This window comes from Uloborus diversus, chromosome 8, assembly GCF_026930045.1.
Source record: "Uloborus diversus isolate 005 chromosome 8, Udiv.v.3.1, whole genome shotgun sequence".
Lineage (NCBI taxonomy): Eukaryota > Metazoa > Arthropoda > Arachnida > Araneae > Uloboridae > Uloborus > Uloborus diversus.
Window position 1 is genome coordinate 129833541 of NC_072738.1, and position 18757 is coordinate 129852297.

Consider the following 18757-nt stretch of genomic DNA (forward strand, 5'->3'; position numbering starts at 1 on the left):
CCAAACGTATTTGTTTTTTACTGTTTCTCTTAAAAATTAGCAGTATATGCTGTAGGATTCAAATCAATAGTAGAACCCATATAATATTGTTGCTGCAAAATTATCATAAATCAAACTAGTGACCTATTTCACAATATATTAGTGAATATAGGCTCATGTGCCAATTACTGGAGATTAGCAAAATTGAAGCACCTGTAAATGGCATCCATCATTACTTCAAAAATCCAAAAAGGGACAAAAATATACTTTTACCCACACAAAGTAACACCTTTCCAACTAACAAAACTTTTGACAACCAAAATTTAAAACATATTTTATGTCAGATTTTAATGGGTTGATGCGCATGCTTCCCTTAAGCCAGATAAGAAGCTTTTGCAACAAAAATGGCTGATTTGACGCGAGCCACATTTGTTTCTCCTTCCTATGCATTGCTACCATTTAGTAACATGAATTGAAGTTGTAATCTTTAATGTAAATGTACATTCAGTTGGTGTATAGCCTTCTACTTTTACAAGATTGGGTACAAATCTTATTTTAGGATATTTTTGTTCGATGTGCGAAACACTGGTGACCTGCCGATTACTGGGGATGTTACCCTACGCCTTAAATTGGGCTAAAATCTCCTGCCCAATCTAAGGCGTATGCGCGAACTAAAGATCGTATGTAAAAGCTATAAAATATTTTTAGGTTCAAACTACGCTATATACTGACAATTTATGGCTGCAGAATTATGGAAAAATACAAAAATAAATAATTAAATAAATAAAATAATTAAAAAAAATAATTATTTCATTATTTTTTGAAAAATTCAATTTTTAGCATATTTTTTCAAACTTTCAGCCTCACGCGTGAATTGAAGATGTCAATTTAGATTTTTTTTCTTTTTCCTTAATTGAGGATACCAAACTACAACTTTTGAGAGGTAACGCGATAGCCCTCTTAAAGCTACCTAACTCCTTGTTCTATACAGCATCTTCCGGTAAACTGCCACTGCCTACAACTCTACAGAAGAAGTAATTTTTCCTGGTTTCCAGATTTACACTGATTTGAACAGTTTAAAGCAATGACTTCTTATCCGACCTTTTGAGCAAAAATTTAACCTATCAACATGCCTCATTTTGATTATGTCAAACAATCGGATTACGTCCCCTCTGACCTTCCTTTTTTTGGATATTATACATATGATATTAGACATCCTTTTAAGTCTAATTTCATAACCTAAATCTGAAAGTCCCCTTACTACTCTAGTTACCCTTCTTTGAACCATTTCCAATAAAGAAAGATTAGTTATAAACTTTTTTTTTTGAACTGTCAGGAATTGCTTACTTGATCGCAGTTGATTTTCCTTTGATTTTTCAGAGTTTCATAATGACGAGAATATGTTTAGGTCGTTGTTTTTAATTTTTATTTAGAGAGACTAATTTTCATGGTTACAAATCGTCTGCGGCTTGTGTTCATTAATTGTTTTTCTCGAGGCTCAACTCAAGCAAATTTTACATTAAAAAAAAAGTTTTTTTTTGTGTGTGTGTGTGTGTGTATTTGTGTGTGTAAAATCACGATTTTTCAGGAAAACCCACCTATATATAAATGAACTAAAATGTAATGCAATTTCATCTGTTTTCAAAATTTCCAGGTTACTAATTCCCATCATTTAAGATAGATAAGAAATAAAAATACCATTTCGGTTTTCGCGGTAAATATAATATTTATGACAAGTGCAAATTGACCATAACAACCTTTTCTTTATTACCGCATCCTAATGAAGATTTCTTTTTTCATGGATCTGCCTCGCATTACCTATTCTAGAAAATCACCAGTCATTATATGACGGGTGCGAATTTCTTCTCCATTTCTATTTCATTCCATTTGCAGAAACAAGACACGCAACGAGTAGGGTTCTATCGCAATTCGTGATTGCAAAAAATATAATTTGAATTCAAGGCTTCAAAAATTCAAATGAATGCCACGAGCTGGAGTTTTTCTAATCACTCTCCTTTTGTTTCTGTTTCTCATTATTATTACCACACAGTACATTTAACTTACGCTAATGCTTCGAAACATTTTTTAATCGCTATTTGAGCACAAAATTAAAATAAATAATTTAATCTCTTCTTCACTAAGAGTAAAACTTCTGCACGTTTTGAAGTCCTCATCTTTTGCTTTGACAAGTGCGGAAAGATACGCCTAATAATTTGGGTGATCAGTTTGATAGAAAAATCAAGCAACGTCTTAGAAAAAGTTACTCAGTTTTGTAACTAAAGCTGCATTGCACAATCGTAATGCAAAGGTTGATTAAAATGTTGCCAGCGAATTTTTGAATTAGGTAGACACACTGCATAGTTTCGTTACACATTCCTGGGACAGCTACTGTGGTCTAAAAAGTAACCGGTGCTTTCACTGATGATTATAAGCGGTGTTGTTAAAAACGTTTCAGAAATGTCACTCAGCCGGTCATTTCGCCGATGCTAACCTTGACATGAATTTTGCTTTGACAGTTTTACATTTTTGCGACTAAAACAGGTCGACGGGCTTCTTTTCTGTTCTTTTTATCTCTTTTTTACAACGTCGATGATTTTTCACGCGTAATCAGTCACTGATTCTAGTCTTGCGGTTTTAAGAGACATTTATATCACGGCATTTTCGCCACATCACAAAGACAGATCTAGTCGTTTTACAGTTTCCAGTTCATCGCTGTACTGACCACACCGTGCGATAAACAAAGGGACAGACCAAAATAAATGACGTCACACATTCTTTTTTCTAAACATCTGACCCCACTCCCCCTCTTTATCACCAAGTGTCACGCTTCAACTTGTATTATCTCTTCCCCTTGTTACATATTACGCTGTTTTTTATAAGAACAAAGCTATAAAAAATGTATGCACTGTAAAAAATTTCGAAACTTTATTGATAACTTCCGTGGAACGTTTCAGGATTCCACAGGCTTTCATCCACTTCCAGGGAAATTCAAGAATGTTAAAAAGCTTCCTGAATTTCTACAAGTTGCACGAATGCGGACTGACTACACTGTTGGGAAAAATATTTTTAGCTACCAGTTTTAAGATAAACAGAGCGTATTTATTATGTATATCAGTTTCAACTCAATTAAGGCCCGTCCAGATTGAAAAAACACCCAATGGGAGCGAATAAGTCTCTGGATTCCGTAGCTTTGCAAGAATTGCAGTGCGAGGTTAGATTCTTGATGTTTGCAATTCTGTCTTAGCTTTGGCCATGTTTGGAGTAATGCTTTTGAAGCTTTCTTGGTAAATCAGGAATACGCCAAGCTATCATAGTAGTAATTGAAAGTGTGGACTTTTTTTCATGAGATAGAATATTTTTGGAGCTTTCAATCGATTAGAGCACGTAAGAACTGCTTTTAGCACAGAATATGCATTGCTGTTGGTTGCTCTAATTCTAGTTCTCTCATTACCAATATTTCATTTTCGCCGACGATTAATACCACTCGATGATCTAATATTTTATTTACAATCATTCTGCCAACGTGTTAGCACATAAACTTCTAATAAATGCCTACCTCCCCGACTTTTGGGCAATTTCTCTTGAGTTGGATAATTTTTGTATTTGTTACTATTTCTGTTTTTTTTTTTTTTTTTTTGAAATGTTATTTAACTTTCAAACGCAAAAATACGGTAACTATGACTATGATTAATCATTAATTCATGTTCAACTTTTTAAAATGTCTTTATACCATGCATATTTAATTGAATTCATTTAGAATATGGGGATTGGGGTACTTTATCGTTTTATCTGTTTAAAAATGAATGTTTCTTTATTGCTATGAGAATTGTGTATATATCTTACGCCACGGGTACTTTATTTTTTGATGTTTTCTTCACGTAGAATGGTATAACTTTTTAAGTGTTGTGACTTATTAACTGTTGTGTGCTTCTTTTGGTATAATATTTTGTGTGTCTGATACAAAAATCTGAAAATATGGTATGAAATGCATGAAAAACTTTAACTATTAATAACAATAGAGCAATCAACTACAGAGCATTGAAATGCAAAAACAGAAAGAATATTTTAAAAAAATTAATGTAAATAAATATAAGTAGATGAAAATATGTTTTTAAACCTGTCTGCAATCCTTGATTGTGAAAACTTTGACTTTTCTGAAATAAATTCTTTTTTTTCTTTTGCCTATTTTTTTCAAAACTATGAACCCAACAGTTCCCTAATTGCTAGATTTCCGTCATGCGAAAAATATTTAAAAAAATCAATAAATAAAATAAAAATAAAATAAATAAATAAAATAAAATAAATAAATAAAATAAAATAAATAAATAAATAAACTTGCAATGAGAAAATTCAGAATTGTAAGCAAAGATTAATCCGTAATATAATTGTCAATACATTACTATAAGCTACTAAAATACAAAGTTTTTTTTCAAAGAAAACAAAAATTTCAGCATAAAGCAGCGTAGTCAAAATGAGTACATATAAGAATAACAGGAAAATCAGCACATTTAACTCGTAGAAAATTTAAAATGGCATTATAGTACGGTGCAAATAGACCAAAAAAAGGCCTTACCTCAACATCCAAAGTAAAAGTTTCCTTTCACCTCCAAATTGTTCTATACAGTCCACATATTGTTTGGTAAAAAGTTACACCGTTTTCAGCGTCGGGTTTTGGGGGGAGGGGGGGAAGAAGTTGGTAAATTAGTAGTTTTATCAGTTTTTCGGAAATATTTAGACACCTATGGGATTTAGCGCAAAAAGTGCAATATACAAAATAATCTACACTAAATTACGAACAAAATGGTACTAAACATTATTTTGTAAAGTGAACGGTTCCAGAGTTACGGAGGGTGTAATAATAGAAAATTTTAGTATTTTTTTAGATTTTTCGGAATAAATATTTATTATCACTAAGGAAACCAATTTTTTGTATGAATTGTGTTTTGTAAAAGCAAATTACAATTGTAGCGGCCGGTAGTATGTTTGTGATAAGCCCTTGAGGGAACGACAACCTCACCACCTACTCAAGGGGCTCTACTTTTAAGGGAAAAGAGCTTTTCATTGGCCGCGTGACTGTATAAATCTGTGGCACGGAGAAACCCGAACTTTCTCTAGACAATGCCGCAGTAAGAATGAATATATTTTCAACATAGATGATTTTTAAATATAAAAATGTGCTTAACAATTATGGTTTATAATTATATCATTTTTAATGATAAAATTTTTATAAGTGCAGATTTTGTTTTTTTAGAAAATAGGCATATTTGTCTGTATATTGCAACCATATTTGATCAAACTTTTTGAAGTTCCTAAACTGAGTTCAATACTAATATTTAATAAAAATGTAGAACGTTAAATGCAACATACTGTGTGTGATAAAAGGTATTCACCAGCATTCAATCCTCTTCAAACATAGCACCGTCCTCTTCTAGATCTTCGTCTATGATATTGGTGTCCCTGTGAATACATCCTAAACCTGAGCAATTACTGCTTATACTTGAGCAGATTAGACCACTATTTCTCCACTCGCAGTTACGGACGCATTCGTCTTAGCAAACGTGGGGGAAAGTAATTCCTGGGGAGCTGCAGAACGCATTGCTATAATTGTGGTTTCAAATGTTCACTAATCTTCTTCCACCCCCACTGGAGCATTCTTTTTCTTATCCAGCTACTAATGGACCTGGTGTTATGTTCTATATGAATGCTGCATGGAAGCTGCTGAAGTGGTGGGTAGTGCAGCCAACTTGAACAATGAATATATGTGCTGCTTTGCAATAGCTTGCAAGTAACACTGGTAGCGAAAACTGTGTAGATATTCAGTATTCTTGGCTCCAAACATCGCAAGAAGGAAATGCTTTCCTGCGTCAGCCCTTAGAGCAGGAATTAAAATGGAGGAAGCAAGTCCAATCATTGGTTTAGCAAAATCTGAACCGGAGACCCCAAGTCACGTGAGTCAGCAACGACAAATGGTTGGCACATTTTGCGTGAAACAAGCGAAAGAGACCTGATTTCTACCAATGCTTTGCTTTAAAATCCATCACGTGACTTGGGGCCTTGGTTTCATGAATGAAAGTCTTCACTTCTTCCATTTTATTTCTTCTCAATCCGTCAGCCACTGCACTGGGGTCAGCTTTGAGACTGCTAAAGATTAGATGCTTCATACGAAGAGCGTTGTTGGCTTGCGCTTTTTCTATACGGTGAAATTTTTCCCTTGTAGATAAATGATACAGTGTCACATTCTGTGAAGGCGTACATTGCTAATAGTACACCTTTCATATCTCCAATGTCTCGCTGAATGTCCAAAATAGTGTACACCTTTTCCTGATGATTGTCTTTCTTTGGTAGGAGGAGTTGCAGTCTGACTAAGGGTTGCAAAAGGAGGCATAACAAACGAATTCAATAACTTATAACATTCTTATAAGCCTCGTGAATGACAGTAATTTTTATTCAAGTTTTTGATTTTCTTTTTGTACTCTTTCAAAACTAGAAAATCTCCCGTCAAAAGGTATGACTGATGAAAATTGCTTCTACATTTGAACGAAGCCATGGCCTGTTTGGTGATATTTTGATAGTTGAAATATTAACCCTTACATTGAATTAACCCCAAACTCCAGTAGATAGCATTCATTGTTGTACCCTTTTTCGTTTCATCATTCTCCTAAAATGACATTCTTACCAGTAAAACAGTTAAGATACCGGATTCAGTTCAGCCTCGTCAAAATAAAGCCTTTCCCTGCATGTCAAATATTACCAAAAATTATTATCAAATTATCATGACGTGTAGCGAGTTAAGTGACGTAGCAACATCAAAACTGGGTGTGGGCAGCTGAATTTTGTGAGGCCGCTGACTATAACTTCGTTATTTCTTTTTTTAATCAGGCTGCATGAAGCTATTTATCCTTTTGCAGACCTAACTTGATCCTCGATACGGCATCCAATCTGTCATGTGCCCCCATCAATGCGCAGGCGTGAATGACACAGATAATTTTGACACCCATTTCCTCACCTCGTGGCACCTGGACTCTCTTCGATGCGAAACTGCGCTAGGATTTTGATTTTGCCAAGAGCATTCAAAGCCAAACGAATACGGAAGGAGCCTTTTACGTGCCGCACAATCGTACGACATGGACGCTGACGTTTTAATGCATCTCGAAAATCTACTACATGCCACTTGGGTCAGACCACAGTGCAGAAGGACAACACCTTACCATCTCGCCACCGAACCGACGGTGATTATAACTAAAAATTACATTTGAAGCAAATAAAAACTAATATTGCATTTACTAGTACGTTAAATTCATACAAAGTCAGTCAATCAGCTATGTATATAGGCTTCAACACCACATTTCAGTATTTTTATTCATTTACTATTGGCACTCGCACGGGTTTGCCCGTAGTAGAAAATTAAAAGGTCTTTTGGTTCGCCTGTATTTACAAATAATGTATGATGAATTTCTCGCCAATTGGCTTACCCATGCTACAGTTCCACGTTATGATAACTTGGTAATTTACTCGTCCATCTTATGATAATTTTGCTCTGGAAAATGGTCTTAAAATTGGAATAGAAAAAAAATAAAATCGAATTTTCGGAAAATCGCTTCGAGGTGCACCCCCCCATGCTGCAAACTAATTCTGTGCCGAATTTCATGAAAATCGGCCGAACGGTCTAGGCGCTATACGCGTCACAGAGATCCTGACAGACAGACAGAGAGAGATCCAGACAGAGAGAGATTCAGACAGAGAGATATCCAGACAAAGAGACTTTCAGCTTTATTATTAGTAATAATAATAAAGATTTATTTTGAACGCTAATACAGGAACTGCTAAAGCTTGTAAGTGCTTGAAGGAGACTCGAGGCTCGAATGTTGAGGCACGGTTGACATCTCTCTTTGAATTCTTTAACTCTGACGCAAAAATTAATTTTTTAAGATCCTTTCTACATCTTATAATTTATCTCTGTAGTCGAAAGAAAAAAATAAATAAAAATTCGAAGATGTCGAGGTTTTTTAAAAAAAACATTATAAAAAAATATTTTACTTGAAGTAAGTTGTTTTCAACATGATGTTGAAACGTACCCACCTTTAAATAAGAGCAAAATCTTCTTTATAGTTGTAACAAAGTTACAAAAGATTATGACGGGGGATAAATGTATACAAATCTTCGTTATCATTTCATAGCTATTCATAAAATCATGTAAAAATATTACCGACTCAAAAAAAAAAAAAAAAAAAAAAAAAAGAAAGAAAGAAAGACAGAAAAATTATTTTGCACAATTAATTTCAAACCAAATATTATTTAAATCTTGAACGACAGGGATCAAAAGTTATTTTATTCGTTTATTTAACTGTCGTAGAAAGAGGCTTAGTTGGAAGAAAAAAACTATAATGTGCAATTTTGGTCAAATTTCATCACTTGATTAAATATAAATAATTCACTTTTACTCTCAATCGAGCATTCAGTCTAAAACATTTTGAAAAACTTAACTGATTTGTGATTTTTTAAACACCTCTTTATCCGCGTTTTGGTTACAGGTAGCTCTCACTATCTGTTTTTCACGAGTATGAAATTTTATTGACTTAAAAAAGAAAAGATTCCAGTAAAGTACAGATTAGTTTTCTTCATAGTAGCCTAGAGTCTATTAAGTGTGAATAGAAAAAGGTCCCCCATCTAGCTTTTAACCCTGCCCAACTGACCCAGAGAAATAAAGACAAAAGTCATTTTTAATGTCCTAAAAATAAATTTTGTAAGAAATAAAAAGTTTCTCTATGAGCGTTTTTCAAGTGTATATGTGAGTTAAAACTTGCCTCACCTTACCATATTAAAGTAAGACTAGGACTAACGAGAAGCCACGTCAGCCTAGTTGAAAACTAAGGACCCGGCCTTTGGAAGGATCCGGAGTAGTATGATTTTTTTATAAGTTCTATGTGGGGAAGGGGCCTAGTGACCAAATTGACAAGGGGTACGCATTTGATCTCGGCTATTCTGAGTACGACAAAACATATTCGTTGAAAAAATTTTCTTCTCATGTATAAAATAAACGATTTCCTCACAAAATGCAACTTTAAACGTTTGTGGAGAATGGTGCGTTGCATTCAACCATTTATATGCAAAGGGAGACAGAGATTGAAAACACAGTATGGGATATATTTATAAAATTGAAAAAAAACAAAAATAATAGGACTAATGTATTAAAAGGAGAGTTCATTTTTAATGAATAAAAATAACATTACAGCTGAAAAGTAAAAAATTGTGAGTTTAATCAATTATTCTGATTGTATAATGTTAACATTGATTCTCTTTCGTATATTTCGTACAAAAATGGATTACACTGACTGCATGTTTCACAGAATATCATTATATTTGGTACGATTAGATAACTTCGGATATCGGATATTTGGGTATTTTATGATATAAATCATAAAATACCCAGAGCCGTGGGCTGTCGCCCGCTTCGCCCACGCCTTGCTACGCCACTGAGCGAGTTTCATTGCGCCATTTTGATGACGTCAGGAGCGTTATTTGATCATTCGCTATTATATATATATGAGGATTATGTTAACATCACAGATTGCCTGCAGCTTATGTTTTGCCATAAAGAAGGAATAGAATGTTTTACCCCTGTGTGACTAATTTCGTAAATCACCGCAGGAAGGCGCATTCAAACTGCGAATTGTTCTTAAGTTATAAAATGATGTGTATTTTAAACGACTAATTTTCAATGAAAACAAAACAAAAAGGCTTTTAAACTATCCCTAATACATTCTTAACTGAGTGAAGTTTAAGTCTTGCATACGAAAAATAATGCCATGATTTCAATTTCGGTCGGTTTTTTTTTTTTTTTTCAGTTATAACTGGTTGGAATGGCTTCCTGAAAACATATTTTCTGACATGGATGCTTTAATTGAGCTCAAGATTGACAATAATCAGTTGAAGGAAGTTTCTCAGCGTGTTTTTTCTCCGGTATGGAATAATTTGACACAGTTCTGGTTGGATGGTAAGAATTTTAGACGTATTAACATTATACATAGTTATTTTGCTTGCAGTTACAGATCAAGTTATGCTTAAAATTATTAGCAATGTGGAAAGAAAACAGAGTTTGTTATCAAAATTTTAGTTGATTACTTTTACTGTGTATGCTGCGAAAGTTGCACTAGAAATTTTGATTGAGGAGAATTTGGAAAATTAAGAACAAAAAGTGTAATGAATTTGATGAACAGTAAATTTTAGAAAGCTGTGATAAGCTCGTTAAAGTATGAGAGAATGCACAGGCGGCTGGTGCATCGAAAAGGGGGGGGGGGGGTAAAAGAAGTGTAGGAGTTAGAAGGCGCGGCCCCGGAAGTTGATTTTTCTTTTTATAAAATTGAGCTATATTACTGGCTTTTAATATTATTGACTTAATAACTTCTAAAAATGCGGAATATAGCATCAAAAATCAGAACGGATGGCCACCGTAGACTTTCCTTATCCATTTTAAAGTTCTATTCTTACGAAATAGGATGAGAAAATTTCATTTATTTGGAATTTTTAGTTTTTACCTTCGCAAAGTAAATCAATCCCCCTACAAAAATAATTTTTGAATAAATTATAAACTTTTAGCTCTGAAAAGTGAGGGGACAAGGCCCCTTTACTTTTGAAAGTGATGGGGTAGTTGTGACCCCCCCCCCCCTTGCCCACCCGTACGAGCCGCGTATGAGAGAATTATCTACAAACAGTTTTACCAGAATTCAACAACATTATCAGGTTACACGGTACGGCTCTCAAGATAACGCAGTCATTCACCAATTTCGAAACGAAATGCAAACTTTTAGATAAAAACAAATTGCTTTTAATTACCATCAAATGGGGTGAGGTTTTGACAGCTGGGGTGAGATTGTGTCACATAGAGTGTTATAAATGTTAACTGTAAAAGGTAGAACGCCATTTTTATAACAGATGAAAGTTTAGAAATATGCTTGACTCTGTTTTATCATTCCCGTAACGTAACATAACCTATTTGTATTAATATTGGTTCATTGAGGCAGTGAGAAGCAAAGGGATGCAAGTGAACTATTTTAAGTTTCGAGTAAAACACATTTAAAGACCAGATCCTAGGTAGGCTTTCACTGAACTTTTTTTCTAAGTCATGCTATACAGCAGCACCTACCAGGGCTATTAGTACAATCTCTTGCACCAAGACAGAGGGGAGGCTCACCTACCATGTGTACTAGTTATCTCCAAATGTGTACTGGCTCTCCTTTCTACCGCATTTCCACGTTATGATAATCAAGAAGCGAATTACAATTGCGCTCTACGCTTGCTATCAACCATATCGTTGCCAATACACGTGAGTAAAGAAGCAAATTAAATATTACGTTCTGTGAATGGCATTTCATCATTTGTGATGTCATCGGCAGAAGCGTAAACAATGAAACGCACCGATTAAAGTTTTTTTTTTTTTAAATATTAAACTAAGTCAAATTATTTAAAAAATGGTCAGATCCTATGTTTTTGAGCATGCTCATTCGGAAAAAATACTTTTAAAATTCTGGAATTGGCCCCATTCCCCTCTGGGGCTTTTAAAGCTTATTGAAAAATCACATTACCAATACAGCAACAATTTTGACTGGAGAATGAAACTCCATATGTTTTCTTTCGCAAATGTTCGATATGTGAACCGTTTGGAATGGAGCAAATATCAAGTTTTCAGACATTCTTCTGTCACTCGCGTGTAACATGTCACGATCAATGACGTTTGTTTTCTAACAAGATGGTGGCACCCCTCATTATCTAACAGACGTTCCCCATTTCCTCAATAACAAGCTTCCTAGCCGTTGGATTCGACGTGAGGTTCTGAAGATGGCCTAACTCCAAGCGATTTTTGTATTTTGTTAATAAAAGATCTTGAGTTTGGGCCCCATGAGCCTCGTGATTTTCAAGATGAACAACAAAAGATCACAATTGCATTTTCTAAGATTCATGGGGTCATGTTACAGCGAGTAGAACAAGAATAAGACTTAAGATTGGATATCTGCCACAATACAACAGGCCCATACATTGAACATTTCGGAAACAAAACTTGAATAGTTTCATTCTCCAGTAAATTCAGCAGTACAGTCGAGTCCCGACTTACGCGAGGGATGCGTTCCAAGACACCTCGCGTAAGTCGGAATTTCGCGTTGTGGAACAAGGTATGTTAATAATTTTTTCTTAGCATACCCCATTGTTTCAGACGTTTGCAAACACCCCTCATATTGTTTCAAACCATTCATTAACTATATATTGTAGTATCTTTTACAAAGAACCGACTTTTTCTGTATTTTAGAAAAAGCGTTATTATTTGACATAAAATTTTGTAATTTAGCACAAAATCAATGATTAATGGGGGAGAGAAACTTAAAATAAAGCAGTATGGTACTTGCAGTATGTACACTACAGCATTATTATAGCACTTAACAGTATAGATATAGTAATTATATTTATAATTTAAAAAATGAAGAAGGTTTATGCAGCGCGATCAGAATGTTATCAGAATGTATTTTTTCAACGTTTATATGTAAAATGAAAAAAAAAAAGTTAATAATCGGAGCGGTTATTTGTATAAACTAAAGCAAAATGTTGTTTAGACTAATACAGTGGGTGAACTTCCGCTTTCAGTGATGCTAAAGGGATGAAAGTTCATTCACAAAACCAATATTTAGTGTCAGCGAAGCCCATTCTAACTCTCCGCCGCTCTTTTCCGAAAATTTTCATGTTGCAGGCGAGTAATTTGTGTCCGCACTAAAAAAATTCATTACTTATGAAAAAACTCACGTTATAGCCATTTCGAGTAAGTCGGATCGCGTTGTAGCGGGATCCGACTTTATTGCTGTATTAGTAATTTACTTGTTTCAATCAGTCTTCCAAATCCCAGAGGAAATTTGGATTTGTATACATGTACACATTATAGAGATGGACTAGGGTGCCGTGAAAAAAATTATTTAAGGGTGCCGCGAGTCGAAAAAGTTTAAGAATCCCTCCTATTGTTACATTACCATGGTGTAACCACAAAGCCATGTGTAACTTTACGCCAGTTACGTTACTCCAGAGTAGTAGAGGCTACTAATAATAAAGCTGAAAGTCTGTCTGGATATCTGGATCTCTGTCTGTGTGTCTGGATGTCTGTGACGCGCACAGCGACTAGACCGTTCTGCCGATTTTCGTGAAATTTGGCACAAAGTTAGTTTATAACATAGGGGTGTGCACCTCGAAGCCATTTTTCGAAAATTCGATTTGTTCTTTTTCTATTCCAATTTTAAGAAAATTTCACCGAGCAAATTATCACAACGTGGAAGAGTAAGTTACGAAATTATCATAACGTGGAACCGTTACATTGGCGAGCAAATGAACATAGCAAATGGGCGAGAAATTCGTCATCCATTATTTGTAAATATACAGGCGAACCAAATGACCTTTTAATTTTTAACTACGGGCAAAGCCGTGCGGGTACCATTAGTATGGAATAAGGTTACACAAAATTTTTTACAGTGTACAAACCGTAGCTGAAGAATCATTACTTGCTATTCTGAATGACCTGTTAATCAATTCCCTTTTTTACAGGTAATCCATTTTTTTGCAGTACTGCTGACTGGACGAATGGAACCAGAGACTTACCCTTGTTTATGGATTCCTCTAGGTGCCACATGAGAAACAAAATTGTGCTTTTTGATGCATATTTTAAAGGATATTATTGATGAATGCCTAAATTTCATTCACTGGAAACATAGAGTAGATGCAAACAAAGAACTGCACCATTTGGCAACTCCAATTACGCGCTTGGCTCGGACGAGAACAAATTGGTGCCAAGCAGACGCCGAATGCGGATCCTACTGGTTAACTCTTCTTTTGTATTCAAGAGAAAATCTCCGAAAGTGACAACCTTCTGGAAATCTTTTCGTTTACTTCGGGTCTATGTATTCCGTGAACATTTAGTAGCAATACCTATTTCTTTTAAACATCGAACTTAACAAAGCTACAGAAACCCTGTGACTTTTTCTCAAATGGGGACATTTAATGCGTTTAAAAAAATGTTTACATCGAAAGATGAATTGTAATTAAAGCTTTTCCATTTCTTGCGTGAAGTTCATTTAAAGATATGTCACGCTAAAAAAAAAAAAAAAAAAAGCGGAAAGAGAAGTTTTTTTTCAAGAAACTGATAAGCAATTAGATTAACATTGAGTAATGGATATTTTTTCTCCCATTTTCAATAAGCAATGGGAAGTAAGATTACCAGCAATAGTGGTGGCTAGTGAATAACTTAAATGGAGGTTCAAAAAATTTCAAAAATTAAATATGCAGATGCGACGTTACACAAGTTACTTTTTCAATGTTTATATTATTTTATTTAACTTATTTATTGTATTTTTTCTTTTTTGTGGCAAACAAATCAATAACATTGTTGGCCAAAATGTCAACCGTCATTAGTCTGAAAAAATCTCATTTAACGGGTTGTAAAAACAACATATTTACTACATAACCGACACTCTTGCACTGCAAAAACTACAACCTGATAGATCTAGTTTTTTTTTGTGTGTGAAAAAATAAACCTAATTCGTGTAGCAGCCGTCTGCTGTAATACAGCAGAATGGCAAAAACTCGAACGCCAAAAATACAAAACGCGAAAAATTGGAACGCGCTCCCATGAAGCTTTAATAAATTTTCCTTCATTTTCAGTAAACAATAAGAATAAATTTTTGTTAAGTTTCGTTTTAAAAAATGTAATTAATTTCATATTTGTACATACGTATTGTATAAACACTTTATTTGATTAAATAGCAGGCTATTTTCACAAACGGTATTTTCTTGGTTATTTTCGAAAAGCCCAGCAATTTGAAAATTCGGACTACCAATGGTTCCAATTGGTTCTGATTTTTGGCGCTTTACTCGTATACGATAACTTGCATTTCAAACAATTTTAATGTTTTTTAAGTATGTTAGTTATCGAGCTATTCCTGGGGCGGTCGAATCAACCATTCATCCCTTCAGTGGGCCGATAAAATGAGTACCAAGCGTGCTTGGGAACTAAACCCCGGGGGCTCTGTGTTAGGCTGACCATCTAACCGGAACATCTGCCTAGCAGCCCAGAGCCCTTGGTCAGGAAGACTGAGATGGGTACAGTATTGCTGTCGTGCGGCTGGGTTTGGTTTTATCGGGCTATTTTCAATTGACAGCATGGTTGAAAGGCTTAGTCCGTAGTCTGGGCCCGTTACTTTTCTTCAGAACAAAAGTTACTTTCCCCCGTGTTTTACCTTTTCAATCTTACCTTTTGAGATATTTAGGGATTTCATGTTGGCAAAACGACGGGAACTAGAGGAAAATGGAGAAATGGCAATTAAATATTACCGATGATTAAATGCATCTTTAGTTGCCTTTTTTTAGTGTTACGGGAGCGTTGATAAGAAATCGGTGGCAGGGTTGCCAGATTTTGAAACAGAAAAATACTAAATTTCCTCTAAAAAATGCTACAAAATACTACAGTTTCAAAACACTGTAAAATACCATCTAGTGGAACCAAATAGAGTTAAAGTAATCATGCAGTGATTATATAAAGCTATCACTATCCGGCATGTTTTTAACGATTTGTTTTCGTATTTGCATTGTAAAATTACTAAATGTATTTATAAATATCTTTTTAGTTGTAAATACTTTTAAATATTCATTTCATTTTTTATTTTCGGAAAAATGGTGCCGGCAAACCAAGAGTTTCGCCGACATTATTCGACAGACAAATTAGTCTTCCCTGTTTTGGGAAATTTCTCAGTAAGAGGGGGAAGTTATGTGGGTTACAAGTGCGAACTGATATTTTTATTGTTTAGCATATTTACTGCACTGATTATATAAATCTATCACTCATATTATGATATATTTTATTATGTTAATATGGTTTTGAATGTTTAAAGTTAATGTCAACTATGTAAACAACAGTTATATTATTTCATTGTGTTTATATTGTCATATGGATACTTGATCTCTGGGATTATATATCCCTCTTAACGAAGGGATCAAGTATCCCTAATATGCGATTTTTACAAACATACTTGTTACATTATTAACAATCATTGTCAATTTACTAAAAATATGTCTCAATTATAAAGGACTGTCTATACTTTAATATTACACTTCAGTATTTTTTTAAGTTTTACTATATATTGAATAATGTGTAAACTTCAGAATGCTTTCCTAAAAAAAAGTTTCCCTTGACACATTCAGACAATCATTTCTTGAGCTAAAACAAATGGCTTAAAAAAAAAACAAAGTGTTGCCAGATTTTTATGTACAAGTATAACTTTAACATAATTCTCAGGTTTCAAATCTCTATTTAATGTTTTTGGTACATTTTTCGCTATGGGATCATGTATCCCCAGGATCAAGTATCCCCAGTCTCCCTTATTGTTGAGGTACGCCCATTCGTCTTTTCAGTGACCATATGAATCCTACAACTTATGTATCAATCGAATTCAATTATTAAGTATTCACCTAGTTCTGTACTCGAGCTACTTTGAAGCATCATACCATACAACTGAACCCTATCCAAAGATTGCTGAAAAATCAGTATTCAGTGAAATACATTGCTCTTGTATGCAGAAGAAATGAAATTTGCTCGTATTTTTGAACTAGAACGTTTGCTCCCTTCTTTCTCACTCCTTGGCAAAATCTCAATGAAAATAAATAAATTCTGTAAAAGTTTTTACTTTGCTACCAAAATATTATTGCAAGGAAAACAACTTACCATGCTGCGATATTCTGTACTCATTTTCTGAATAAGTAGCCAAAAATTGCTAATAAATCAAAAAATGCTCTTAAAATGCAGTGACGTTTCATAGAACGTCATCGTGACGTTCGATATGACGTTGAATATGACGTTGAACATGAACGTTCAATATGACGTTTCATAGAAAAAGAAATAAAATTAAGTTGAATTTTAAAGCTAGATCACTATAGTTGGGACAAAGTGGCAGTATCGTAATGCTGTTGCTTTCAGAATGCTGCCAGGTTAGGTTTGTCCCAACTATAGTATTTTTCTTTTCGACTCCCTGGCAAGTTTCTCAATGAAAATTTCTGTAAAAGTAGTTTCGTTACTTTAGTTATATCATTGCAAAGAAAAAAACTTGCTTTGCTGTGATCTTCTGTGCCCATTTTCCGAACAAGTAGGTCAAAAAAAAAAAAAAAAAAAAGAAAAAAAAGAAAAGAAAAACGCAAATAAATTAAGAAAAAGAAAGAAAGACAGCTCTTTAAAAGCAGTAACTTATGATAAATATCACTTTAGTGACCTTCTTTTTTTCCCTGCAAGTTTCTCAAGGAAAACTAATGAATTCTGTAAAAGTAGTTTCATTACTCTTGTCGTATCATTGCAAAGAAAACAACTTGCTTTGCTGCGATATTCTGTGCTCATCCGAATAAGTTGGTCAAAAAATGCCAAATAAGAAAAAAAAAGGGGAAAAAGAAAAAAAGCTTTTTAAAAACAGTAACTATATATATATATATATATATATATATATATATATATATATATATATATATATATATATATATATATATAATATATATATATATATATATATATATAATATATATATATATATATATATATATATATATATATATATATATATATATAATATATATATATATATATATATATATATATATATATATTCATTACTTTAGTTGTATCATTGCAAAGAAAATGACTTGCTTTGCTGCGATATTCTGTAATCATTATCTGAATAAGTGGGCCAAAAAATGCAAATAATAATAATAATAATAATAATAAAGCTCCTTTAATACAGTAACTTCTGATAGAAATAACTTTAGTCTCCTTTTCTGCCCCCCCCCTGAAAGTTTTTCAATGAATACTATATAAATTCTGTAAAAGAAGTTTCTTTACATCAGTTGTACTATTGCAAAGAAAACAACTTAACTTGCTCCGAAATTCTGATCATATTTTAAGAACATGTAACTCAAAAATATCGCTTCAGTAAAATGTTATATTTTTTTTCAGAATTATCTACGACTCAATTCGTGAAGATTATTACAATTTCAAAAAATATCTTGTAAACGAAATAAAACTTGTAGAAGATACTTGTTAAAAATAGTGTATATATTTTTAAGTTAAAGTCACCTAATTTTGCGGGAAACTCAAGGCAAGTAGTTTAGAATAACATGAAAATTAAAAATGAAAAAAAAAAAAAAAACGTTTTTATTGTTCTTCGATGTAACAGATAGATTAAAAAATATTTACAAAGTTTTGGGGTACAAAAAAGAGCAACTGTAAAGTAGAACAATGCATCGCAGCTTCAATTTAATTAGAGTGCAGAACATGAATGGCAGTGAAAGACATTAATACAATTTTCAACAAGTCAGCGAAAGTGATACTAAATACGTTACTATTTCGTTTAGCGTTATTCAATTATTTTTGTTTGCATTGAACTTGAACGTAAAGGGGGTCCAAGACACAAAAATTGTCAATTTTTGCATTTTTTTTTAAAAAATAATTGAAAAACATTTCTCAGTTTTTTTCTGCTTAAAATGACGTTTGAATCTTGTTTATATCTTTATTAGAACGAAATATATAATTATTTCTGTTGCATGCATTTAACTAATATTATATTTAACTTTAAAACTTTAAACGCGTTTTTCTCCATTATGCAATTTTTCCCGATTTTTTGCATTCAAACTCTTATAAGTCTGGAACTGATAAAGATAAAGTAATGAAATTTGGAGCATATCTTTTACAAACAGTTAACTTTAGTTTTTATGCGGC

General features: G+C 33.5%; 1 protein-coding gene across 2 annotated transcripts in view; it reads left to right on the forward strand.

Moving 5' to 3' along the window:
• Positions 1 to 14054, forward strand: part of LOC129227812 (carboxypeptidase N subunit 2-like) — a 37907-nt gene extending 23853 nt beyond the window's left edge. For both annotated transcript variants that reach the window (XM_054862424.1, XM_054862423.1), the window contains exons 3-4: positions 9825 to 9973; positions 13555 to 14054. In XM_054862424.1, coding sequence (XP_054718399.1) covers positions 9825 to 9973; positions 13555 to 13688 — 283 coding nt within the window. In that variant the 3' untranslated portion in view covers positions 13689 to 14054. The remainder of the gene's footprint in view (positions 1 to 9824; positions 9974 to 13554) is intronic.
• The last annotated feature ends 4703 nt before the right edge of the window (positions 14055 to 18757 follow it).